Source organism: Dromiciops gliroides, chromosome 3 (genome assembly GCF_019393635.1).
Source record: "Dromiciops gliroides isolate mDroGli1 chromosome 3, mDroGli1.pri, whole genome shotgun sequence".
Lineage (NCBI taxonomy): Eukaryota > Metazoa > Chordata > Mammalia > Microbiotheria > Microbiotheriidae > Dromiciops > Dromiciops gliroides.
Genome location: NC_057863.1, coordinates 659,384,540 through 659,411,970, shown reverse-complemented (window position 1 = coordinate 659,411,970; position 27,431 = coordinate 659,384,540). Strand labels below are relative to the sequence as shown.

Sequence of the window (27,431 nt, the reverse complement as noted above, 5' to 3'; positions counted from 1 at the left end):
CAGGGTCACACAGCTAGTAAGTGTTGTGTCTGAGGCAGGATTTGAACTCAGGTCCTCTGAATTCAGGGCCAGTGCTCTATCCATACTGCCACCTACCTGCCCCTAAAGATTCCTCTCTTTCCACCATCCCAGCCTCAGAGCCTAGAAACACCCACATTGTCACCCTAAGCTGTGTTTCCTTCCTTCCTCCTCCTCCTCCTCTTCTGCCTTCTCTTCCTGGAATTCCTGTGTCATGGATCCAGCCCTGTGGGTGAGTGAGGCAAAGACAGAGAGAAAGCCCTTAGTGTCTGAAGGAATGAAGAGATGGGTCAGGACTGGCACCTCCATGTCCTCCTTTGTGATCTTCCCTGACCTTGCTTCTTCCCTCCCCATGTGTCTCTCACCAGGGTCTTTACAAGGAGAGAGAGACCTAGGAGGTAAGAAGCCTCAGCTCCTCTTCCCATGTCCCCTGTTTCTTCCATTTCATGGAACCCTGGGGACTCTACACTGAAGAGTCTCTGGTGAGGAGAGGATGGTCACAGAGACTCCCCCTATGACCTCTGTATAAAACAAAAGGTGGGCAAATGCAGGGCTAGCCTGGGAGGCCTGAGTCCACTTAGGGATACTGGGACTCTAGGGAGCACACTCTGACCAGGAGTCCCAGCTTGCTGGGGTCAGTGAGAGGGTGCTCTCTGCTTGGAAAAGCAAAGGCTTCATGAACCAGATGGTGGTTGGTCCGACAGGTCACGCAGCAGGGGGCTCACGGGCGCCTTGACATTGATTGACAGCAGGAGGGGACCAGGGAGGGACAATAACCTCAGTTTAGAAACGGGCATCGTTAGGGCCTCACGTGTCCCACTCCCCACAGCGGTCACTTTTCCATCCCAGTCCCCCCCCTTCTCTGCTATGAAATGACCCCTTCCCTTCTGCGGCCGTCCCCCGTGAGCCCCACAGTCCCAGCGCGGACTCACATCCGGACTGGGACGCAGGGGGCCCGGGATGCCCGGACAGAGGCACGTTTTCAGGGTCAGTGTGGCCGCCGCATGGTGGACGCCGCTGATCTGCTTTTCTGTCTATTTCACAAGAGCCCGATGACGTCAGGGCGGATCCAGGCCGTGGTCTTGGCGTAAGAACAGCTGCGGGACTGACGTCAATGATTTTTGTTTTGTACTTTCCACCTCCTCTGAGTTTCAGGATTGCCACTGGGGTGTTTCATTGTGGATTGTGCGTGATTTTTCTTCTTTTTGGGAGGGGGGGGGTGTTGTGTCTCTGGATCCCCCGGGCACCAGACGTCGCCCTGCATGCGCCAGCTGGTCCCATTCTAGAGGTCAGTCATCTAGAGCCCTGGAAGATCAGAGGTCCAGAGGTCCTGAGGTTGGAATGGAGAGAAGCGGAAGTGAAGTGCATTTTTAGGCCTTCTGGGAAATGTAGTCCCGGTGCCGCGCATGCCCAGGAGGCCATGGGGACAGGGCTGTTGAAAGGCTCCTGGCTCTCAGTCTTCTTCCCCAGCTTGGTGCTCAGCCCCCCGAGCTGCGTCCTCTCCTTCCTGCTCCCCTGAGACTCCGGTTCAGGGTCAGTAACGCCCCTTCCCCCGGGGCCCTCAGGGGTCCGACTGTCCAGCCGAAGGGGACGCGGGGAGGGTTTCCAGCAGAGACACCGGGCTGGGGGGGGGGGGTCCTCCTCTTTCCGGAATTGTCCATTTCCCGGAGGGTCCGAGGGCACGACCCCCAAGGCCCGGGAGCCCCCGGCCCGGCCCCAGCGGGGCCTGCGGCGGCTCAGGCTGGGGGTGACGTCACAGGGAGGCGTGCGTGGGGGCCGAAGCTGGGACCCCGGGCAGGTGTGTGGCATGTAGGTGTAGGGCGGGGCCCCGCAGGTGAGGAGGCCGGACCCCCCCCCTCCCTCCCGGGAGGCTTCCCCCAATGGAGCCTGAGACGGGGAATCCCAGTCGATTTTCCCATGTGCCACCTCCCCCTCGCGTGTCCAGAGTCCACGCGGTGACCCCGAGGGTCCTGTACCAGGGGTGGAAACCCGGGAGCCTCATGGTTGTGTTAATGACGTGTCCACAGGCAGAGAAGGCTTTTGGCAGAATACAGCGCTCATTGCTGTGGAAACCCCCCCAAAGCTCAGGTGTGAATGGCTATTTCCTTAAAATGATAAAGAAAAGGAAAAAAAGAGCCTCCCCCTCAAACCATCAGCCGGCATTGTTTGTGATGAGGCCCAGCTGGAAAACTTCCTAGTAAGATCAGGAATGAAGCAAGGATGCCCACTGCCACCCACATCATCCAGGGTTTTATTGGAAATGCCAGCACCGGCCATGAGAAGAAAAAGAGCTGGCAAGAATCAGAATGGCCAACGAGGTGATAAAACTGTTTGTTTTGGGAGGTGATATTGATGCTGTTCTTGGGAAATCTTAAGGATTTAGCTAGAAAGTTAGTAGAAAGAACAATTTTAGCAAAGTAGCAGGAAGTAAAAGCACTTCTCCATATCATTTAAAAAACTGTAGACCGCACATAAAATATCTGGGATTATATCTACTGTGATGTTTAAAATTCTAACTGTGATGTCTCAAATCTAGTGTGTTGACCTGACCCCAGTGTGGGGGAGAAACTAGCTAAGATTTACTGATAAATTCAGCAAGAGTTTATGCTTTTAAGTATTTACTAAAATGTATTAGAAGTTAGTGAAGAGAGAGAGGGTGAGAACAGATCTCTTATAGAATGGAAAACCCCAGCTTAGATCTGTGTGGGATTGACAGAGAGAAAACCTCACCTTTTCTCTGTCCACCACCAAACCAAAGTCCCAGAGAAAAAGAGGCCCATCCTGCAAACCAGCCTCACCTTCCTACTTCCTGTCTCCCTCCCTGAAAGAGGAGGTCCTTCAAGATGATTGGTTGAGGGTGGTCTCCTGTTGATGTTGTTCACAGCTTCTGAGAACAACACCCCACTCAGGGCCAGCCAGGTGTGGTCTCAATTTAATCATCCTTAAATAGGGTCTCAATCAGTCTCTCAGTCTCACCCAATTCAATCAATTCCAAACCCATCTTCAGGTGGAGGCCCTGGGCGTCTGCCAAATCCCATTATTTTATCACACTACCGAAAATAAACTCAGGAACTAAAGGTACATAGTTATAAAACTGTTTTATAAAAATAAAGTTAGATTTGAATAATTCAGGAAATCCATTGTCCAATTCAGGACTATCCATTGTTTATGGATAGTCAGACTCAATATCATACAAATGACAATTTTACCTAATCTATCCAATACCATCTCAACTTAATTGCCAAAATATATTTTATTGAATTTTGAAAAAACAATTCATTAGGAAGAACAAAAGACTGAGAATATCAAAGGAACTAATGAAAAATGTAAAGGAAGAAGGGTTAGCAGTACCAGATCTTAAGCTATATTATAAGGCAGTGATGAACAAAACTATCTGGTACTGGCTAAGAAACAGAAAAGTGGTTAAACACAACAGCAGATATACAATACACAGGAGCACATAATTATAGTGACCTTACATTTGACAAATGTAAAGATTTAAGCTTTTGGGGTAAGAATTCATTTTTGGTAAACATTGTTGCGATGTGTAGAGAGCAGTCTGGCAGAAATTGAGTATAGCCCCATGTCTTACACCATTTACCAAGCCAAGATCAAAATGGATACATGTCTCCATATAGAGAGAGATATCACAAGACAGTTAAAAAACATGGAACATATGACCTGTCAGACTTGTGGATAGGAGAAGATTTTATTAATAAAGAAAAGGTAGAGAGCATTGTGAAGTGGAACATGGATGATTTTGATTATTTTAAGTTAAAAAGGTTTTGTACCAAAAAACCCAATGTACCTGAGATTGGGAGGAAAGCAGTACATTGGGAAAAATATTTTCATCGTTCGTCAGATAAATGTCTCATATCTCAACTATCAGAAGAATTTGGTCAGATTTGTAAGAATATGATTCATTGTCCAATTGATTAAAGGATATGTACAGGCAGATTTTCAATGAGGAAATCAAAACTATATATGGTCATATAAATATATGCTAAATCATTATTGATGAGAGATACAAATTATTATTATCACACATCTATGAGTTTGACTAAAACGATAGAAGTAGAAAATGACAATGTGAGAGGGAATGTGGAAAAATTAGGATACCAGTTCACTGTTGTAGAATGGTCTGGAATTATGTCCAAAGAGTTATAAAGACTGAGTATACCCATTGACCCATCAACACCACTATTAGGTCTGTTTCTCAAGGTCATTAGAGAAAAAGGAATAAAAAAGTCAAAACCTTATATGTTCTAAACTATTTGTAGCACGTCTCTGTGTTGTGGCAAAGAACTGGAAGATGAGAGTATGCCCATCAATTGGGGAATGGCTAAACAAATTGTGGCATCTGATTGTGAAGGAATGTTACCATGCTGTAAGAAATGATGAGCTGGTTGAATCAAATGAGTAAAACCAAGAGAACATTGTATTCAGTACCAGCAGTACTGTTCTAGGAACAACTTTGAGTCATCTGAATATCATGAATATGCAAATCAAATTTAAAGGACCTTTGAAGAAAGATGCTATTCACCTGCAGAGAAAGAAGTGGTAAATTGACATGTGTGTACTGTGCTTTTTTTAAAATTATTTTCCAGTTATATTTAGAGATGGTTTTCAACATTTGTTTTCATAAGATTTCTAGTTTCAGTTTTTTTTCCCTTTCCTCCTCTACCCTCCCCTAGACAGCAAGCAATCTAACATAGGTTATGGATGTACAATTACATTAAACATGTTTCTGCCATAGTCATGTTATGAGAGAAGAATCAGCAAACAGGAAAAACCTCAAAAAAGTAAAACAGCAACAATAACAACAACAAAAAGCAATAGAAATAGTATGGTTCAATCTGCATCTGGATTCCACAGTTCTTTTTTGTCTAGATTTGGAGAAAATTTTCCATCATGAGTCCTTTGGAACTATGTTGGATCATTGTGTTGCTGACAAGAATCAAGTCTGTCACAGATGATCAATATATAATGTTGTTGATGCTGTGCACAATGTTCTCCTGGTTCTGTTCATCTCACTCAGCATCAGTTCATGCAAGTCCTTCCAGGTTTCTCTGAAATCTACCTACTCTTTGTTTCTTACAGCACAATAGTATTCCATTTCATTCTTACACCACAACTTGTTCAGCCATTCCCCAATTGATGGGCAGTCCCTCGATTTCCAGTTTTTTGCCACCACAAAAAAGAGCAGCTGTAAATATTTTTTGTACATGTGGGTCCTTTTTCCTTTTCCATGATCTCCCTGGGGAAAAGACTCAATAGTGGTGTTGCTGGGTCCAAGGGTATGCACAGCTTTATAGCTGTGGGAATTTATTGTGATTTGGGGACCCTGCCTTTGGGCTGAGATTAAAAAGCCTTAGGCCCTCAGGGTTCTTCTCTGTGTAAGAGGGGCTGGTGCCCATCCCCTCCACTTCAGCAGAGTAGAGCAGCCCCGGGATGCTAGGCTGGAGAGCTGGGGGAAAACCCTAGCTCCCTCTGCCCTGAGGGGATCTACCCCATAGATCCCGGGCTCATCCAAGCCAGGCTCTCCCTAGCCATTGTGGAGGTCCCAGGCAGGCAGCAGGGGGCACGGCCCCTCAAGCCCTGGATGTGGTGTGCACAGCAGACTCGAGCCACCCAGCCGCAGCCTTAGCATGGCTGGGAGATTACCTTGGCGTGTGTGGCGGGCAGGGAGCCCGAGGTTTGAAGGGAGAGAAGGAAGATATATACCGGGGTGTTAGAAAGAGGATGGACAGAAAGAGGCCTCCAGAGGACTAAGATAATGCAAGGAGGTCTGTGAGAGAGGAGACGCAGGGGTTCAGCACCACAGTACAGAACGGGAGTTCGCAAAGGAGACTGAGCAGAAGAGTGAGGACTAAGAGAATGCAAGGAGGTCAGTGAGAGAGGAGAAATGCTTGAGGGGGGTTCGCAACAGTAAGAGGCTTTTCAGGGGGCTTGGCAAGAGTACAGAACAGGGGGCTTTTCAATGTGGGGAATGCTAGAAGAAGGTCGGTTGGCACAGAGACGCCGGAGGATGCTAAGAAAGTTGTGGGCAAGGCAAACGAGTTCCTTGGCAGAAATCCACAGGTCGTCATTTTTTGGTCCTTGTTTCTACATTTAACTCTAAGTTTATTCACCTAAATAAACCCCATATTTGCTTTAACTAATAAAGGCATTTTAATCCTTTTTTTCTTATCAGTCTGAGAGGCAGTGGGTGTAAAAACGCCCCATATTATATTAATGTAAGAAGAGAGGAGGGTCAGGGCTCCATCCACCAAGCCTCGTATCTCTCCCATTGTGACCTCTTGGTCAGTGTCCTCTTGGCTGGCCAGGAGCAAGCCCCCCTCCAATCCTGGCTCTGGGGGTGTCTCTTCCTACTTATGAAGAAAACCTGTCCCATCCCAAAGGTCCTAGGATGCCATGCCCAGGTTCACCATGAGGTCAGAGTTGCCTGACCTGCATATCTCACATGTAGTAACAGATGGAGGTAGAGTTCTGTGTCTTTGGTCATTGAGATTCTGCCTGGTCCCCTCTCCTCTGGGGTCTCTTCTGTCTCCTGAGTCTCTCTGCAGGAAGATGGGGGAGGGGCAGGGGGCCAAAGACAAGGAATTAGAGAAGGTGGCAAGTCCTCTTCCTGTTCGTGCCAAGGTCACTTACAACCTGACCCTCCCTGCTGTCCTCCTGTTCTGCTTAGAGTCTCTCCCCTAAGGGCCGGACATTTTCAAGTGCTCTGAGACTTCAAGCTCTGTAATTCCAGGTAGGCCAGTGTCCACCCCAGGAGGAAAACGCAAAGACAATGTCTCTCCCACTCTGAGCCCCTTCTCCCTCCCCAGGCCAGTTTGCAGACAACCAAAGTGTATTCCAAGGAGAGAGCCTGGAACCAGAGAGGATGGCCCCAGGGACCCAGAGACCCTCATCCCAGCTGAGTGCAGCCCATCCCCAGACCTGACCAGCATCAGCAAAGGTGGAATCCAGCAGAGCCCAGGAAGCTTTATCCTGTTACATGTACATGGTCCTCTGCAGGGCTGTCAGCAGAGCAGACATTGTCCTCCTGGTTCTGCTCATTTCCTTCTGCCTCAGGCCACCCCAGTCTCCCCTGGTCTCTCTGAATCTCTCTCATTTGTCATTTCTTAGGTCAAGTCAATGAGCATTTAGACAGTAGCTCCTCTGTGCCAAGCACTGTGCCAACCTACAGGGGATGCAAAGGAAGGTTTAAACAATAACAATCCCTGCCCTCAAGGGGCTCACAGTCTCCATGGGAGATAACATGGCAGCAGCTGGGTCCACACAGGGTCTCTACAGTATGAATGGGAGGCCCCCTCAGAGGGAAGGCCCAAGCAGTGTCAGGGACCAGGAAAAGCTCATTTTCAGGTGAGGATTTTGTTGAGATGTGGAGGAAGCCAGTGCTGGGGGCCTTGTGACCTGTTTCTAGGGGCTAGCTCAGCCAAAGAATTGGAGACTTGTCACAAATCTTGTGTTAAAATGGAAAATCATTCACTTCTTTGTACCTAAGTCCCATTTTACCCCCATTTTTTAAGGATACACCTGAGCAGGGGATTCCCAGGGAATGCTTTATTCTTGTCCCCTATCATGGTCGGCTGAGCTAGACCTCAGGGACAGATGCCCACACCTGCCTCCAAGTGGGTGTTGACAAAACCCTGAGCATTGCTTAAGTCTGGATGTCGTGTGACTGTAAATCAAAGAGAATCTAGAAGTAGCCTGGCTGGCTATTCATACCTCAGACAGTGGGGCCACCCACTGAGACTGAGGATCCCGACAGGAGAAAGCAGAGTGTACACCCCACCTGGGAAATCCAAGAGCCACATGACCAGCCCACCTTTTTACCTGCCTGATGACTTTTACTGGGTTCCAGCATCATAATGTTGGGAGACTTGTGACCTGGATAAGGAAGCCCCTCACCCACGAATTGGAGGCCCATCACAAACTTTGCAAAATGAAAAGTGATTTATTAGGAGAGAGGAATATATGACCAGGAGACAGAATCACTGTTGAAAACCTGTCTCCCTGGGTAAGAGAAGAGCTGGTCCTTTCTATGTTTACAAGCAAAAGCTGTGTGCAAAGCAGTTAGGAGGGGCAAGACCACTGGCAGGGAAACAACTGGTAAGGTGTGCCTGGGGAGGAGTAGCACCCACCCTCATCAGTATGTCATCTTTGTTCCTTGCAGACCAGGGTCTTTTTACTCAGTGACACCATATTCTGGAGATGGGAGGTGGAGCTGCTTTCCCCTTGGGAAACTTTAATGATTCCTTGGGGTTTGGGGTCCCTCCTCCCACAACACCCGGAGGCCCAGGTGAGGAGGGGGTCAGTGCAAGCATGAGAGACAGTCATTGGAAAGGCACAGATGAGGTGATGGAGGGCCTTGGTCAAGGATCATCCAGGAGGCCAGTGTCCCCAGGTCAGAGAGAAGAGGACTGAGGGGCAAGAAGACAGGACAGGGTTATCTGGTATCTGCTGTGTGCTGGGAGCCATATAAACATGATCTCCCATGATCCTGTTGGGACATTTGTCAGGGTCCTTCCTAGGGACGGCCAGAATAAAGGAGCACAAGTTTCAGCCAGACAGTAAACTCTGGTTTGTCTATTCTCTCTGAAGAGTGACGTCCTCCCTGAGTGGGTGATGGACATGTGTGTCTCAGAGTTCCACAGATGATGGAGAGACAGTCTCCCCTCCTGAGTTATATGACCTAACCTTTGGGTAGCATGGGTTAGGTCTTGTTATCATAGACAGGCTTACAAAGAGGTTTTGGATAAGTTTAGGTTGGGGCACAGAGAGAGGGAAAGGTACTTTTTAATCATAAAAGTATTTTATTATTTTCCAGTTACATGTAGAGAGAGTTTTCAACATTCCAGGTGTAACGATTGGAATGACGCCACCTGCTGGAGACTTACTGTAGAAGGGTTCCGCCCATGAAGCGAAGGTCTTTGAGGGCAAGACCAGGAGTCTTTTCTTTGGCGTGAGGAAGTGACATGGGCGAGTGGGAGGAGGAAGGAAGAGACTGGCGCTCAGTCTCACTCTCTTCCCTTTGGACTCTGGTGGCGAGCGGAGCTAGAAATGTGCTCTCCCTTTAATAGATAGGAATCTAGGCCTTTCTCTCTCTCTTTATCAAATTCTTATTCTCCTTAATAAATGCTTAAAAGTCTAACTCTTGCTAAAGCTTATAATTTATTGGCGACCACTCATTAAATAGTTTAGACAGTTCAGCTAGAATTTTATCCCTTAACACAGGGCAGGGCAGGGCAATGAGGGCTAAGTGACTTGCCCAGGGTCATACAGGTAGTAAGTGCCAAGTGTCTGATGCTAGATTCCAACTTAGGTCCTCCTGAATGCAGGGGCAGTGCTTAATCCACTGAGCCAATTAGCTGCCACTCAACATTTGTTTTTATCAGATTTGTAATTTTTCTCCTTTGCTGCCCACCCTGCCCCAACACAGCAAGCAGTCTGATATAGGTTATATAAGTACTATCATGTTAAAATATATCTGCTTATGTAATGAAAGAAGAATTAAAACAAAAGGGAAAAACCTCAAAAAGGAAAAAAGAAAGACAAAAACAGTAGAAGCAGTATAGTGCCATCTGCATCTAGATTCCACAGTTCTTTATTCTGAATGTGGAGAGCATTGTCCATCATGAGTCCTTTGTAGTTATCTGGGACCATTGTGTTGCTGAGAAAAGTTAAATCTAACACAATTGATCATCACACAGTGTTGCTGATCCTGTGTATATAGTGTTCTCCTGGTTCTGCTCATCTCACTCAGAGTCAGTTCATGTAAGCCTTTCTAGGTTTTTCTGAAATCTGTCTGCTCATCATATGTTATAGCACAATAACATTCCATCACATTCATATATCAGAACTTGTTTAACCATTAACCAGTAGATGGGCATCCCTTCAATTTCCAATTCGTTCCAACCACAAAAAGAGCATTTATATATATATATGTATATATATGTGTATATATATATATATATGTGTGTGTGTATATGTATATATATATGTGTGTGTGTGTATATGTATATATATATATGTGTGTGTATATGTATATATATGTGTGTATATATATATATATATACACATATATACACACATATATATATATATATATATATATATATATATATATATATATATATATACATATCAGGGCAGTGGAGTTTAAGTGAGTTTCCCAGGGTCATACAGCTAGTAAGTGTCAAGTGTCTAAGGCTGGATTTGAACTCAGGTCCTCCAGAACTCAGGTCTGGTGCTTTATCCACTGCACCACCTCACTTCCCCAGCTATAAATATTTTGCAGATGTGGGTCCTTTTCCCTTTTTTATGATCTCTGGGATAAAGACCTAATAGTGGAGAAAAGTTACATTTTGAGCAAAAGTAAAAACTGTGAATTGAGACTTAGACTTGAAAGTTCAGATACAAAGATGTTTAGCATTGGTACTCAAAACCAGTCTAAAAAAGATAGGAGCAGCTTGAGTAGTCAGGGAGTTAATCCCCATTTGCTAAGCCCTTTGTACTTCCTTGGACAGAATAACAGGACAGGAAGTGAGTCCTGTGTGTTCTCCTTAAGTGACTGGGGAAGAGAGGTCCTGAAGGGGACATTCATTCAGTACCTTGATTTAAGAACAACCAGTCTAGCATCAAATGGAGTTAATGATCTTTTCTCAAAAGGTCACTTTAAGCACCATGAGCCACTTGGTACATCAAAGCCTCAGTGTTACAAGTTGGGGGATGAGAATACAAAAGATGTCCTTGGACTTCCCAGAGTTAAAGGAAGAAAGAGACCAGCTGTGGGTGGTATAAAGATGGCCAGAGAGCAGCAGGAGGGGGACAAGGGTTGGGCCTGTGGAAAGTTCTTCCCAGTGAGCATGGCCAGGGCTCTGGGGGGGCTCTAGAGGGCTGAGTGAAGCAGGAATCATGGCATGTTCAGGGAAGAATAGTGCCCCTGGGGTGAGGGCTGCCAAGGCCTTTTCAGGGCTGCTTCCCCTTTGGTGCCTCCCTGGTCCAGCCAGGCCTCCCCTGGCTCCAAGAAGCTGCATCATGCACAGCAGCCGCAGCCCAGTCAAGTATTTCAGCACAAGGACTAACCAGGTTGGGGTTAACTGGGGGTGGGGGGAGCAGGTGTCTACCCCAAGCGTGTGAAGACGTCCCCCTGTGGAATGGGTGGATAAGAACACTTTATCCCAATGGCCATGAAGGCAGCTGAAGCGGGCACTTTGGAGCACTGAGAGCTTGCTTGGACATTGAAGACCAAGGTATTCCCCTGACAAGCCCAGGCCATGCCCTGCAGCTCAAGCCATCACCAGGTACCTTGACTGTTCTGCCCCGGACTGTGACAACTCTGGAAGCAGGAGTGAGGCTGGTGACTTGGTGCAGCTCTGACTCAAATGCAAGTTCTGAATGAATTAAAAGACATCACCCATAGCACTTTAATGATTTTATCTCCCTCAATGTCTTGTGGTGACAGGCACGTGATGTAGCAGCAGACGTAGATTCACTGGCAGGTATAGCTACTACCCTGCACACAGGTGGCCTAGGCCCCAGCCCTCTTCTCCCTGAAAGCAGCAGGGGCACATGGCAGCCCCCTGGCTATCTTAGCATTGCTGGCCAGATTCTTATGCACTGGTCCCCTCTTGGGATGAGGAATGGGATAGAAAAGATGACCTAAAAATCATCTGCTTACTCCACCTTGGCGGGATTAGCACAGCAGGCGGGGATCCCACCTTCCTGTCAAAACAAAAAACAGAAAAAAAAATTCTGCACGGGTGATTCCATTTGCCATCAGTATATGAACTGTGGGCAACCTTAGGGACAGCCTACAATCAAGCAGACCTGAAAGATGAACAGCTTTTGTTACAGGGGAACTCAGGCAGATCACATCCCAACAGCAGCCCTAAGTACGACACGGCTGGCCAATGAAGGCCAGCTTCCTCAAGTTGGGGCTGGAGACACTTTTTTTTTTTTCTGGACTGGTCACAGTGAAGGGGAGCACAGGGAATCTGGCATAGGTTTTGCAATCAAAATTAATCTAGTCACCAAGCTTGTATGCCTACCAAGAGGAGTGAATGAAAGGCCTGTGACAATGTGCTTGCCTTGCAGAAAAATGCCAAGGCTATGGACCAAAGACCTATGGTGCATCTCAACTACTCAGTGAGGAAGGGGACACACTGGTAAATGATAAGGACATGATCCTGGAGAGATGGGCTGAACACGTCCATAATGATCTCAATAGACTGTCATCAATCAATCATGAAGCCACTGGCCATTTAACTCAGGTTGAAGTCAATCCCTCTCTAACCAAATTTCCAACTGAAGAAGTTTGAATGCCATTAGCTCCTCCCCTCTGACAAAGCAGCTGGTGCTGATTTTATTCCAGCTGAGATTTACAGTGTGTGGGTCCATTGCTCCTACAAACCTTGGCTAACATTTTCTGGATTATATGGCAAGAGGAGGTTATCCCCCAGGAGCTCAGGGGTGCCTCCATTGTCCATGTGTATGAAGGTAAAGGAAATGGATTGTCCTGTGACTATCAGAGGAGACTCTCTCTTCATCACTGCTGGCAAGATTCTTTCCACAGTCCTCCTAAACTGGCTGAGCCTTCCCATGGAAGATGGTCATCTACCTGAGAGCCAGTGTGGCTGCAGAAATGGCTGAGGAATGGTCAGTGTGGCATTTGCTCACCGACAATGCCAGGAGAAGTGCCAGGGGCAGAGCAGAGGTCTGTACACAATGTTCATCACTAAGGCCTGTGTAATTTAAAATTCTAAATGTGGGCCCTAATCTCTTCCCCCAGTTTGGGGGAAAACTGACTAAAATCACTGATAAAACGAGTTTAGGTTTTTAAGGGTTTATTGAAAGATAGAAAGATTGAGAACAGAATTCCTACAGCCTGGCAATCCTAGCTTTCCTCAATTCCTCTGTCTCGTCCTCTGCCACCACCACGAAGCCAGGAACCAAAAGAGACAGAGCTCCCTGCGCAGGCTCTCCTTCCTCCTTCCTGTCCCCTCCCAGAAATGGGAGGTTCTTCAAGCTGGTTGGTTGACTGGGCCGGAAGTTCAAAGTTTTTTTGGCTTCTGAGAACCATGCTTAAGTACTCTCAAGTACCAGCCAGATGTGCTTAGAATCTAGTCAACTAGTAATCCAGTCAAATCAGCCAGTGATCCACTCCGGGGTGCTCCTGAGTATCTGCCAAATCTCATCTGTCACATTCCACTGTCAGTTATGAGGAGTTATGGAAAATGATGTCCAAATCTGGTTGCCTGTAGAACTTCATCAGCACTGAACATCTATCCCATGATGTCATGCTTGCTTGGGTTCTGGATCACGGACTCCTGCCCTTTCCCAGTCAGATGCCTTCAATGAGATGAAATACAGCATCAGCATCACCTATTGAAATGGGTAAATTGTTTAACTTGAAAAGGCTACAAGAAAAAAGTGTTTAGGGGATATTTTTATTGTTTGTTTGCAGATGACTGCATTTAGTGCACTCTCTGAAGGTGATATGGAACAAAATAGTGGCCAATTCCTTATTGCTTATTTTGGCCTAACAATTAACTCTAAGAAAATACAAGCTGTGGGAAAATTGGAACACTAATGCATTGTTGGTGGAGCTGTGAACTGATCCAACCATTCTGGAGAGCAATCTGGAATTATGCCCAAAGGGCTATAAAGCTATGCATACCCTTTGACCCAGCAATACCACTTTTGGGTCTTTTCCCCAAAGACATCATAAAAAAGGGAAAAGGACCCACATGTACAAAAATATTTATAACTGCTTTTTTTGTGGTGGCAAGGAATTGGAAATTGAGGGGTTGCCTATCAATTGGGGAATGACTGAACAAGTTGTCATATATGAATGTAATGGAATTCTGTTGTGCTGTAAGAAACAATGAGCAGGAGGAGTTCACAGAAACCTGGAAGGACTTGCATGAACTGATGATGAGTGAGATGAGCAGAACCAGAAGAACATTGTACACAGTTTCATCAACACTTTGTGTGGATGTACTGTGATGGACTAGATTCTTACCAATGCAATGGTACAGAAGAGTTTGAGGAGTCATGATGGAAGGGAATCTCCAAATTCAAGGGGAAAAAAAATATCTGTGAAGTATAGATGCTGATTGAACCATACTATTTCTTTTGTTTTTGGTGCTGTTGTTTTTCTATTTTGAGGTTTTTCCTCATTGCTCTGATTCTTCTCTTATAATATGACAAATGCAGAAATAGGTTTAATGTTTTATACACACACACACACACACACACACACACACACACACACACACACACACACACATATATATATATAAAACCTATATCAGATTGCCTGCTGTCTAGGGGAATGTGTAGCGAGGGGAGGGAGGGGAAAAATCTGAAATTGCAAAGCTTGTATAAACAGATGTTGAGAACTGTCTTTACATGTAACTGGGAAAAAATAAAATGCTTTTATCAGAAAATAAAAAAAGAATGCTCTTCTTGCTTTTATCTAGGTAGGACTTTGTTTCAGCCTTTCAGGAAATTGACTAAGTTTGTTTTCTTTTTTCTCTTCTCAGGGATGACTAGTAATGTCCCCCACCCACCCACCCCCCCGAGTTTACAGTATTTGCCAACTTCTCATAAATTCTTTATAAAATTTCCTTAACATATCCCTTATGACATGTAACATATCATTTCAGGTGAGGAGACATTTCATATTACCTTGCTTTCTTCTCCATAGTTTGATACTTCACTCACAGAGAACATACCTTCTCCGGGTGAGCCTATGGGTAAAAGCATTGCATATTAAGACCCTTATTCAACTTTTATCATTCTAACATGATTCTCAGTTCAAATATAAAATGCTTTTCTCAATATTCCATTGGACTCTTGTTGGATGTGGTTTCAAGTGTTGTTGCTGACTCTCATAAATATATAAATTTTGGTCAAATGCCTTCTGTGCTTCAGTTTCTTCCTTTAAGTTGATGAGGGTTGGATTAGGCAATTTCTGCAGTCTTTTTCAGCTCTAAATCATGTGATTTTTGATGGCTCAGGAGATGGTGACATTCAAGGATGTGGCTGTGGATTTCTCCCAGGAGGAGTGGCACCTCTTGGATCATTCTCAGAGAGAGCTGTACAAGGAGGTCATGCTGGAGAATGTCCAGAACCTGCTCTCTGTGGGTAAGGACTGTGGGGTCCAAATTTAATATAGGGAGAGTTAATTGACTGGCTCGCTATAATATTGGGGTCCCAGAAATAATGAGGCACCTCTAGGTACAAAGCTCCCTCCCCTCAGAACTGGCTTTTTAGGTATTTCTCCCAGGCCAATAAGAAAGGAGCCTAACAGCCTCTTTTCCAGAAATGAATCAAGTCTTATTAATGGGAATAAAATAAACAGCAAAGGTGAAATTAATAGAATCAAAGACAAGGGAATAGGGAAAGAGAAATATGGATAATCCTCCCAACTCTAACCTAAGTCTATACAATCCCCAAACTCTCTTCCAGTTCAGCTTATTCAAAAGAGCCGGGCTCGTATGTTAACTCACCCCCTGGGGCTCATTGCTTCAGTGGTACAAACAGCTTACAGCCAGGGCACAAAGGACTTGTCTGCTGCTGCTGCTCACACCAACGTGACTCTGGAAGAGAGCCAGCTCCCCTCAGGGAGCATTTCATCTTCCTCCCCCAGAAGGGGAGGTCCTTCAAAACTGCCTCTGGAGAGTGGTTTCTCCTGCTGACCTCAGCAGCACACGACACTCAGGGCAGGCCAGGTGTGGCCCCTCCCAATGAGTCAGCCAAATTCCAGTAATCTCGCCACAGGACCTTTGCCTCTGGTGACTCTGAGCTGCTGACATGGCAGCTCCCTGCTCCTCATCCTGCCAGGCCTAGCAAGTCTATCCTGATGCTTCCTGCTTTGTTGCCTCAAATTCCAGTCCAGATGTTGGGAAAGGAAGGGAATGGAATAAGCATTCATACATACCTGCTTTATATCTAGCACTGGGCAAAGTGTATTATCCTCATTGTCATTTGACCTTTGCAACAACATCCCTATGAGTTGGGTAGTATTATCATTCCCATTTCATAGGTGAGGTAACAGGCAAACAGGTTACACCACTTGTCCAGGGGGACACAGCTCCCATGTGTCTGACACTGGTTTGAAATGGTCTTATTGGCTCTAGGCCCTGGGCTGTTACCACTGCACTACCACAGCCTCCAATTTCTAGATGATTGAAGCTAGGCAGTGTTCCCATCCTTCTAGGAAAGAGGTGAATAAAGGGGAAGTTTTCTGATACCAAATGGCCTGTGTGATCTCAGGCTGCCTCCAAAGATCCCAGCAATCAATACCTTGGGAACTGTCCTTGAGACATCCTGGGAACCATCCTGTCCTCTTTGCTTGCATGTCTTCTTTCCAAAAGGAGGGCTAAATTGTACATTTCTCTCTATTCTCTTCCCTTCCTTATTCTACATTCCTAGGACTTCCAGTTTCTAGAGAAGATTTGAGCTATCCTTTCCAGGAAGGAGAATCACCAGGCATGGTAGAGCACAAAGGTCTGAGGGACTCCTGTCCAGGTGAGTGACATAAATCAGGTGTATGAGGGCTCTTATGACAGGAGGTCTCCTACCTGTTGTGGTGCAGGGAGTGCTGGACTTGTGGGCAGGAAGGTCTTACTTGGAATTGGTTTTTAGACACATTTCTGCATTGGGATCCTGTGCAAGTGCCTGAAGCTTAGAGCCCCAATTTCCTCATACAGGGGAGCAAGTCAAACTCCTTGGCCTTTCAGTTTCCTTTGTGGCATTTAAAATTAAATGGGAGGGACCTATTTCTGTCCCAAGTTGTAGGGAAACTTAGCTGGGCTTTTGAATATATTGGTACTTAGAAATTAGAGGCTATAGCACCAGTTTGGGGCATTAAACATTTATTAAGGCATATTAAATGTTAGTGAAGATAGAGCACATGGCCCCAGAAGTTCAGAGGGGTTAGCGATAGAGGGCCATGTTGCTTGCTGCTCCTTCAGAGTCCCAAGGCCAAGAGAGAGCGTCTGCAAGCATAAGCTCTTTGAGGTCAGGAGGAGAGATGGCCCTTACACCCTGCTTCAAGCTAATTGGCCAGCATCATTCAAATCTATCAGTTCATTGGACTTGAGGGTGGTCTGGAGCTGTATGTGCTGATGTCAGAGCCCAGAGGACAGACTCTCTGTGGGGGGCAAGGCTTTTCAGGTAGGTGTGGATTTAACTTCTGGTGTCTGTATTCACAGCCCAAGGTACAATTACATTTCCTCTGAAATTCTCCTGACTCTGGGCTGGCCTTAAGAAAGGGCAGGCAAAGCTCTCTGGGTCCCCTATAACCGCATTAATTTCTCACATCTTGTAATTTTGTCATTTTGTCATTTTGAACGTTGGGGCATGAAACTCTACTGAAAGCATCTCAAATGGGCTGAGAGTATCCATTCTGAATTGTTTCCTAGTTTTTATTTGAGTCAATAAACATTTCTTAAGCACCTACTATGTCCCAGACACTGCTACACACTAGGAACACAAAGAATGGCAAAAGATAAGCCTTGCTCAAGGAGTTCAGTCTAATGGGGAACACAACAGGTAAACAAGGATCTACCAACCCAATGCAGTTCTCTGTAATAATGTCAAAATATGCTGCCTAGGCTCTTTTTTTTTTCATGTTCCTCATGTAGTTTAACTATTCTTTTATTGTGTGAGGCAATGGTGGTTAAGTTACTTGCCCAGGGTCACACAGCTAGTGTTAACTGTCTGAGGCTGGATTTGAACTCAGGTCCTCCTGACTCCAGGGCCTGTGCTCTATCCATTGCGCCACCTAGCTGCCCCTTAGTCTAATTATTATTAAGTTGTTCCTCCTGGATATATTTTTCAGGTTTTTCTGAAAAGATATTTCATGTTTTCTTCTACTTTTATATTCTTTTCATTTTGCTTTACTTCTTCCTCTTGTCTCATTGAGTCATTAGCTTTCCTGTGTCTAATTCTGATTCTTAGGGAATTAGTTTCCCCAGTCAGCTTTTGCCTCTTCTTTTCCATTTGTCCAGTTGTATTTTCTAAGGCATTATTTTCTTTTTCCATATTACTGACTTTCTCTTTCAGAACTCTCATTTCGTCCAAGAGGGTTTTTTGATATTGAAACCAATTCTTCTTACCCTTTAAGACATCACCTGTAGGTGTTTTGTCATTGTTCTTCTCTTAGTTTATGCTTTATTCCTCCCTGTCACCATGGTAATTTTCAATGGTGATGGTTCTTTTCAATTTAATATTCATATTTTATCCTCTTTTTGCCTTTTAAGTTTAAATTCTGCTCCTGGGGTACAGCATGCTCTGTCCCAAGCTTCTTTTTCTGGGGCCCATTCATTAGCTTTTTGCTCTGAGGCCTCAGCTCCTTGCAGCTTGCTCACTGCACTGGAGTAGCCCAGCCCCGTTGGTCCTGTTGGGTAACAGAGACCCCAGCTGGCACATTACCTTCTGAATTGAAGCCAGGGGCCTCACAACTGGCCTGTTGTGCTACTACCTTGCTGAGCTTGGACTGTGGGTCCTCAGCTGCTGATCTGTGCTGAGGGTAATAGCCCTTTGGTGGCTTGGCCAGACACCCTCCGAGCTGACTTGTCCTCCCCTTTGACCCTGGTGACCCAGACCTTTACTGAAGATCTGCCAGGATATCTTAAGTCAAAAGATTGTTTCACTCCATTTTTTTTGCAGGTTTTACACCTTCATAAAATGTTGAAAAGTGTATTTTAAACATTTATTCTGAGGAAAATTTGGGGGAGCTCAGGCAGATTTCTGGTTTCATTCCCCAGTCTTAGCTCTTTATCTATTTTTTTGATTAAGTTATGTCATGGGACAAGTCACTCAACTCCAATTGCCTTAAATATCCTGAGCCATCTCCAGTGCTGCTGATCTATATCTTGCCATTGGACCCATGAGATCACCCTGAATGAATGAAGGACAGAGAACTACCTTCCCTTAATCTCTGAATGGGCTAGACGAACTGAGCCCTGAGAAAGACCTTACTTGAAAAGGCAAAGGTCACTCACTGCCTTTGGGGTCATCTCCAGGGGTCCTGATAAACATCGAGCCACTGAACCCTGCTTGGTCTGGAGGAGAGAGTGAGGTTGATGCCTTGGCACAGTCTTTCCTCACTCAAATCCAGTTCATTTTGAGTCATGACATCACCTCCCCAATATCTTGGTCCTCTTCGAGAATGAAGGATGTACAAAAACTACCAAAAATAATTGTTGTGTAGAGATAGAAAAAATGCAAATTTTATCTGGAAGAACAAAAGGACAAGAATATGAAGGGAACGAGTAAAGAAATGCACAGGAAGGTGGCCTAGCCATGCCCAATCTAAAAGTATATTATAGTGCAGCAGTCCTCAACGTTCTCTGGTAATGGCTGAGAACTGGAGTCCAAGATCAGGGGAATAGGTTATGCACACCAAACAGGTGTAAAGGACTATAGTATACAGTTTGAGAAACCAAAAGATTATGGCTTCTAGTATAAGAACTCCCTATTTGACAAAAACTGCTGGCTAACAGGTAAATTGTATTGCAGAGCCTAGATATAGACAAACATCTCACACCTTATGGCAAGATACAGTCAAAATGAGTACATGAGTTAGATATAAAGGGTGCTACCAGCAGCAAATTAGGAAAGCAGAGGGTACTTTGTCAGATTTGTGGACAGAGGAAGATTTTAGGCCCAAACTAGAGATAGAGAAGATCAGGAAATGCAAAGTGAATCATTTTGCTTACACTAAATGAAAAAATGTTTACAGAAACAAAATCAATGTAACCAGGAGTAGAAGGAAAGCAGAAAGATGGGGAACAATGTTTTATAGCAAGTGTTTCTCATGAAAGCCTCATATCTCAAATATAAAGAGAACTTAACCCAATTTATAAGAACAGAAGTCATTCCCCTATGGATAAATGGCCAATGAATATGAACAGGCAGTTTTCAAGGTCAGGAATCAAAATTACCACTACTCATATGAAGAAGTGCTTTAAATCACTTTTGAGGAGAGAGATGGAAATTGAAACAACCACCTGACACCTCTCAGATTGGCTTATGTGACACAAAAGGAAAATGATAACCGTTGGACATGTGGGAATATTGGAAAACTAATGAATTGTTCCTGGAGTTGTGAACTGATCCAAACCCTGTCCAGAGCAACTTGGAACTATACCCAAAGGGCAATAAATCTGTGCACAGTCTTTGACCCAGCAATACCATTACTAGTTCTCTATCCCAAAGCAATCATAAAAAGGAGACCTACATGAACAAAAAAGATTTGTAGTTGCCTTTCTTTTAGTTCTAAATAATTAAAAAGGGGAAGGAGTGGCCATAGATTGGGGAATGGCTGAACCAGTTGTGGTATATGAATGTAATGGCATACTATTGTGCTAAAAGAAATGATAAACAGGCAGATTTCAGAAAACCCAGCAAAGACTTAGGGGACTGAAGCCGAGTGAAGTGTGCAGAACCAGGAGAATGTACATAGTAACAGCACCATTGTGGGGTGATCAACTGTGATAGACTTAGCTCTTCTCAGTAATACTATGCTCCAAGACAACTCCAAAGTTCTTATCATGGTAAATGCTCTCCACATCCAGGGAAAAGAACTGTGGTCTCTGAATGCACACTGGACCATCTTATTTGGACTTTTTGAGGGGTCTTTGGTTTGTTTTGCTTTTTCTTCCCTTTTCTTGTGATTTTTTTTTACATGGGACTAATATAGAAATATGTTTGATTTGATATATAACATATAACACATTGTTTTCTGTTTTTAATCTTTAAAGTATTTTGGGGTCAGCTAGATGGTGCAGTGGTTAAAGCACCGGCCCTAGACTCAGGTTCAAATCCAGCCTCAGACAGTTAACACTTACTAGCTGTGTGACCCTGGGCAAGTCACTTAACCCCAATTGCCTCACTTAAAAAAAAATTGAATGGCTTGATTCCATAGGGAGGGTGGGGGAGGGAGGAAGAAAAGTTAGAACACAAGGTTTTTTTAAAAAATCAACGTGAAGAAATTTTGAGCAGGCAGATTTTACTCGCGTGAACTGATGCTGAGTGAGATGAGCAAAACCAGGAGAACATTGTATACAGTATCAACAACATTGTGTGTTGTCCAAATGATAGACTTGACTCATCTCAGCAAGACAATGTTCCAGAATAGTTCCAAAGGACTCCTGATGGAAAATGCTCTCCAAATCCAAAAAACAAAACAAAACAAAATAAAAAAATCTCTGGAATCTAGATGTATATTGAACCATACTATTTCTACTTTTTTTTTTTGGTTTAGTTTTCCTGTTTTTAGGTTTTTCCTTATATCACATTGCTTTTTATATTGGGGAGGGAGGAGAGGAGAGAGGGAGGAAGAAAACTTTAGAATTCAAAATCTTACAAAAACAAATTTGAAAAGTCTTTACATGCAACTGGAAAAAAATAAACTATTAAGATTGGTTAAAAATTATATATATAAAAATTATATATATGTACATATATATGTATATAAAGCAGTTTTTTATGGTTCCAAATAATTGGAAACTGAGGCAATATCCATCATTTGGGGAATGGCTGAACAAGTTGTGGTATAGGAATTAGTGAAATAATAGTGTGCTGTATGAAATGACGAGCAGACCGATTTCAGAAAAACCCAGAAAGACTTCTATGAACTGATCCTGAGTGAACCTTGTACACCATAACAGCAACATTGTGCAATGATCATCTGTGAAAGACTTAGCTCTTCTCACTAATACAGTGATCCAAGACAATTCCAAAGGACTCTTGATGGAAAACGCTATCCATATCCAGAGAAAAAATGATGGAGTCCAAAGGAACATTGAGACGTGCGATTTTCACATTTTTTCTGTATTTTGTTTCTCATGGTGTGAGTAAGATTTTCCCCACCCCTTAAATGTACATGATTTAACAGTAGTAGTAATCAGTTTATAGACTACAAACTGTGATTTAAATGATTTAGATATTCTTTAGTAGGTTAAGAAAATGATAATGAAGTAACTAAGATAGATATTGAAAGGAGCTAAGGGAAAGGCTAACTTGCCTACTCAACAAGCTTAACCAAAGGCATAACTACCTGACTTCCAATTGTGGTGAGGTATAGCCACCAATCAGCTTAAAGATCAAATACATAAATTAGTACCCTCTGAGGTGTAATGGAACAATGAGAGCTGAAGAGAAGTTTGAAAGCCAAGCTTAACTAATATGGTGGAATGTCTTGATAGCTGAGAAAAAAGTCAGAAAAATATAGTCCAGAGAGGACACCTCCAAGATGGCAAAGAAGCAATCCAGTATCTGGTTTCATATGTTATGAGCCTGTTACTTAGTAACAGTGTTACTTTAAAACAATATGCAGAATTGCAAGTGCCTATGCTAGTATCTGATGCTTTCTTTCCCCCTGTAAGTATTCCATACTTATTGTATGTGAACCACTTGGGTTATGATAAATAGTGGGAGGAGTCATGTTGTCTAAATATTCCTGAATCCTGAGGCTTGTGGTCTTTGGGTCCTAGAACTGAGACCAGTTTTATTGTAAGAAAGTATCCCTCTCTCAATAAGCCTATTTTCTTTTCCCTTTCTTTGTCTAACACTGCAACTTTGAAATTGTCACTTCAGTGCTTTTTCCCTTTTGACCTGTTTTTTCTTTAACAACATGAACAATGTGGAAATGTATATACATCATTGCACATGAATAAGCTATATTAGATTGCTTACCATATTGGGAACAGGGAAGGAAAAGGAGGGAGGGGAAAAAATTGAAACTCAAACTTGTATGGGAAATAAATTTTGGAAGGTACCTTTACATGTAATTGGAAAAAAAAAACACCTTACTTTTTCAAAAATAAAAGAAGCCGTCTTGCAGGTTTTTCCAAAGAATCACTCTGCCTATTTATTGTAAATGAAAATTTTTTTCTTTTGGCTGGGGAAATAGAATATGAATAACTTTACATTATGCCACATGACAAAAGAACATATTTTTAGGTGTATGTATATTTCTGTTAATACATAATTGTTTTCTTTAGGTGGAGAGACCAGTTTGGTTGTGAAGAAGATGGCTACAAAGTTGAACATTTCTGTGGGAGAATTTTGCCTGCATATATTTGAGAGTGATGGTGCAAAGGCCATTGGTTGGAACTCAGATCTTATTAGGCATCAGAACTTTCACAATGGAAAAAAGTTTTATAAATGTAATCAGTGTGGACTGACTTTCACAGGGGAAGCCCCTCTTGTGGTACATCAGAGAATCCATACTGGAGAGAAATCTTATGAATGTGATCATTGTGGAAAGACTTTCACACTGAGCTCCAGTCTTGCTAAGCATCAGAAAATCCACACTGGAGAGAAAGGTTATGAATGTTATCAATGTGGAAAGACTTTCACAGAGAGTTCAGGTCTAGCTAAGCATGAGAGAATCCATACTAGAGAGAAACCTTATGAATGTAATCAGTGTGGAAAAGCTTTCACAGTGAGTTCCAGTCTTGCTACACATCAGAGAATCCACACTGGAGAGAAACCTTATGAATGTAATCAGTGTGGAGAGGCTTTCACAATAAGCTCTGAACTTGCTGCACATCACAGAATCCACACTGGAGAGAAATCTTATGATTTTTTTCAATGTGGAAAGGCTTTCACAGAGAAGTCCAGTCTTGCTCAGCATCAGAAAATCCACACTGGAAGGAAATATTATGAATGTAATCAGTGTGGAAAGGTTTTCACAATGAGCTCCAATCTTGCTGCACATCAGAGAATCCACACTGGAGAGAAACCTTATGAATGTCATCAGTGCGGAAAGGCTTTCACACAGAAATCCCATCTTGCTAAGCATCAGAAAATCCACACTGGAGAGAAACCTTATGAATGTCATCAGTGTGGAAAGGCTTTCAAAGAGAGATCCAATCTTGTTGCACATCAGAGAATCCACACTGGAGAGAAACCTTATGAATGTAATCAGTGTGGAAAGGCTTTTACACGGATCTCTAGTCTTGCTGCACATCACAGAATCCACACTGGAGAGAAACTTTATGATTGTAATCAGTGTGGAAAAGCTTTCAAAGTGAGCTCCAATCTTGCTAAGCATCAGAGAATCCACACTGGAGAGAAACCTTATGAATGTCATCATTGTGGAAAGGCTTTCACAGTGAGCTCCCTTCTTGCTAAGCATCAGAAAATTCACACTGGAGAGAAACCTTATAAATGTAATCAGTGTGGAAAGGCTTTCAAAGAGAGATCCAATCTTGCTGCACATCAGAGAATCCACACTGGAGAGAAACCTTATGAATGTAATCAGTGTGGAAAGGCTTTCACACGGATCTCTGGTCTTGCTGCACATCAGAGAATCCACACTGGAGAGAAACCTTATGTTTGTAATCAGTGCGGAAAGGCTTTCAAAGTGAGCTCCAATCTTGCTAAGCATCAGAGAATTCACACTGGAGAGAAACCTTATTCATGTAATCAGTGTGGAAAGGCTTTCACACAGAAATCCCATCTTGCTGCACATCAGAAAATCCACACTGGAGAGAAACCTTATGAATGTATTCAGTGTGGAAAGGCTTTCACACGGAGCTCCAGTCTGGCTAAGCATCAGAAAATCCACACTGGACAGAAGCCTTATGAATGTAATCAGTGTGGAAAGACTTTCACACAGAGATACAATCTTTCTGAACATAATAGAATCCACACTGGAGAGAAACCTTATGAATGTAATCAGTGTGGAAAGGCTTTCACACAGAGCTCCAGTCTTGCTCAGCATCAGAGAATCCACACTGGAGAGAAACCTTATAAATATAATCAGTGTGGAAGGCTTTCACAGAGAGTTCCAGTCTTGCTGCACATCAGAGAATCCACAATGGAGAGAAACCTTATGAATATAATCAGTGTGGAAAGGCTTTCACAATGAGCTCCAATGTTGTTGTACATCAGAGTATCCACACTGGAGAAATCTGAGAAATATTATATATATATACTAAAACCTTCAAGCAATATTCATATTTTATAGAACTCTTATCACTTTTATGAATTAGAAAATTTATTCAGTTGTCATTCAGAGCTTGTTCAAATTTAAGGAATTCATTTTACTTTTTTGCCACTTATTTAGAATTTTATTTTCCCCACAATTACATGTAAAAACTATTTTAAAGTTCATTTTAAAACTTTGTTTTTTCTATGCCCTTTGGGACTGTGCATATGCTCTGACCCAATAATACCACTACTAGTTCCATATCTCAAAAAGATCATCAAAACAGGATGTAACAGGTAAAACTATATGTGTGTGGTCACCTGTCCCCAGTTTGGGGAAAGCTAACTAGGACAACAGTTTAACAGTTTAGGTATTTAACATTTATTAAAATATATTGAAGGTTAATGAAGAGAGATGAAGTTTGTCTTATATAATAGGAAAACCTGTCTACCCTAGAGGAGAGATCAGAGTTCACACCCCTACCTAGTTCTACCAACCTCCCACAAGGTTCCAACCACCAACTGACAAAACCAACTGCCTTCCACGTGGCTTCAAGCTAATTGGTTGAGAGTGTTCTCACATTGATGTGAGGTAATTTCTAGACACTGAACCTTGGAAAGGTTAACCCATGCTTTCTCAGCAGGGCACCCCTGGTAATAATATTCTCATGCCCCACCCCATCACTTTACAGATACTTAAAACTAACAATGTAAGGGGAATGAAAAGAGAGAAAAGAAAACTGAATGATGTACTCCCCTTTAGTAGGTGGACATTACTAATAGTGTATGCAGTGGAAGAAGGAAAACAGGAAAATTTCCATTTAAGTCTTTGGAAGTCTTTTCTCAGATGATTCTTGGGATATCCTCTTGGGATTCTGGCTCTTGATCCCGGGCATGCTCTTAAATGTAGTTGTAAAAAAAAAAAAAGTTATACTGAAACAATAAAGGACCCAACTCAATCCAAGCCCGATATTGAATGCAAGGCTTCTCAGACTGAAATTCCAATAGACCCAACTCCTATTCCCTCTCCCTCTATTTCCTCCAAGCCGAGCAAACAAATAAGTAAAGAAACGATTCATCTGTAGAAGAGACAGAGAAGATCAAAATTTTTCCCCTTCAAGAGATACTCACCCATGGTCAAAAAGGTGCTATACATAAGCTCAGACAATACACACCTTTTGAGCCCAGTGATTTGATTTCATGCAAACAAAATATGCCTAAATTTGATGAGGATCCCACAGCAGTTATCAGCCAGTTTAGGTCAATTTTTAGAGGATATCAGCCCACTTGGAATGATGCTACTGATATAATAGAAACAATATTATCCCCAGGGGAAAGAGCTGATATAATAGCTGAAGCAAACTCCTTACAAAAATCAGGAAAAGTTGCTATTGGATGGCCTTGAGAAGACCCTGACTGGGACCCATTATCCCTGAGCAAGTTAATAAGTTCACCTGGAAAAACAAAACTTCAAAGATGTCACAGGAATCAATGAAAAAAAATATGAAAGAAGGTGATCTAGCAGTACCAAATCTCAAACTGTATTGTATACTGGCAATTATCAACACGATCTGGTACTGGCTGAGAAACAGAAAGGTCATGGGGGATGGGGGGGGGGGGGCGGGGACCAGAGACAAGATGGTGGAGGAAAGGAATTAAGTTCTCAGAGCTCCTGACACAATTATTCCTTTTTTTCTGTGGGGCAATTGGGGTTAAGTGACTTGCCCAGGATCTGTAAGAGCTATGTAGACATTTCAGGTGCTATTAAGAAAGCCAGCATGTGGGGATGGGGACCAAAGCCAAGTTGGCAGAGGGAAGCCAGCAAGTTGCCTGAGCTTTCCTTTGTTTCCCTCAAAAAGAACATTAAATCAAGCCTCTAAACGAATTCTGAAACTACAGAATGTTCAAGACAGAGACACAATCTTCCAGCCTGAGATAATTTAGAAGACGTCAGGAAAGGTTGGTCTCAGGTAAAAAGGGAGCTCAGCATACCTCAGCACAGCACAGAGTGGAGGGGATCTGGGCAAGTCAGCAGGCAGCAACAGGCCACAGCCAAGCAACTGAAGCCTTTGATCCTAGCTCAGCAACCTGGTGGCACAGCAGGCCAGTGGTAAGATCCACCAGAACAAGCAGGGCAGGCTGCCAGCTTGAATGCCACCCACAGGACAAGTTCAACCAGGCCTGGCCATCCCAGCAGACTGGGAGCAAGCACAGGGAGCAAGCCCAGGGTGGTGAGAAATCCAAAAGCCATAGAGGCCTCAGAGTAGAAATCCAGTGACACAACCACTATCTCCCAGCACAAGAAGCTTGAAACAGTGACCCTGGTGCCCCCAGGAGCAGACTTCAGCTTCTTAAAAAATAAGCTGCAATACGAGTAAGAAACAAAAGAGATACCTTACCACTGAGAGCTTCTGTGTCCTCAGGGAAGAGCTAAACACAAACACAGATGAGGA

General features: G+C 43.6%; 1 protein-coding gene across 1 annotated transcript; it reads left to right on the top strand.

Annotated features, from left to right (window-relative positions):
* The first annotated feature begins 890 nt into the window (after nt 1-890).
* LOC122748372 (zinc finger protein 420-like) lies at nt 891-27,225 on the top strand. The gene is given in 7 exon segments (XM_043994018.1): nt 891-1,105; nt 1,231-1,306; nt 1,411-1,551; nt 15,048-15,174; nt 16,465-16,560; nt 23,046-24,818; nt 24,821-27,225. Coding segments are annotated over 7 exon segments (2,574 nt in total). The 3' UTR covers nt 24,967-27,225.
* Nucleotides 27,226-27,431: the final 206 nt, after the last annotated feature.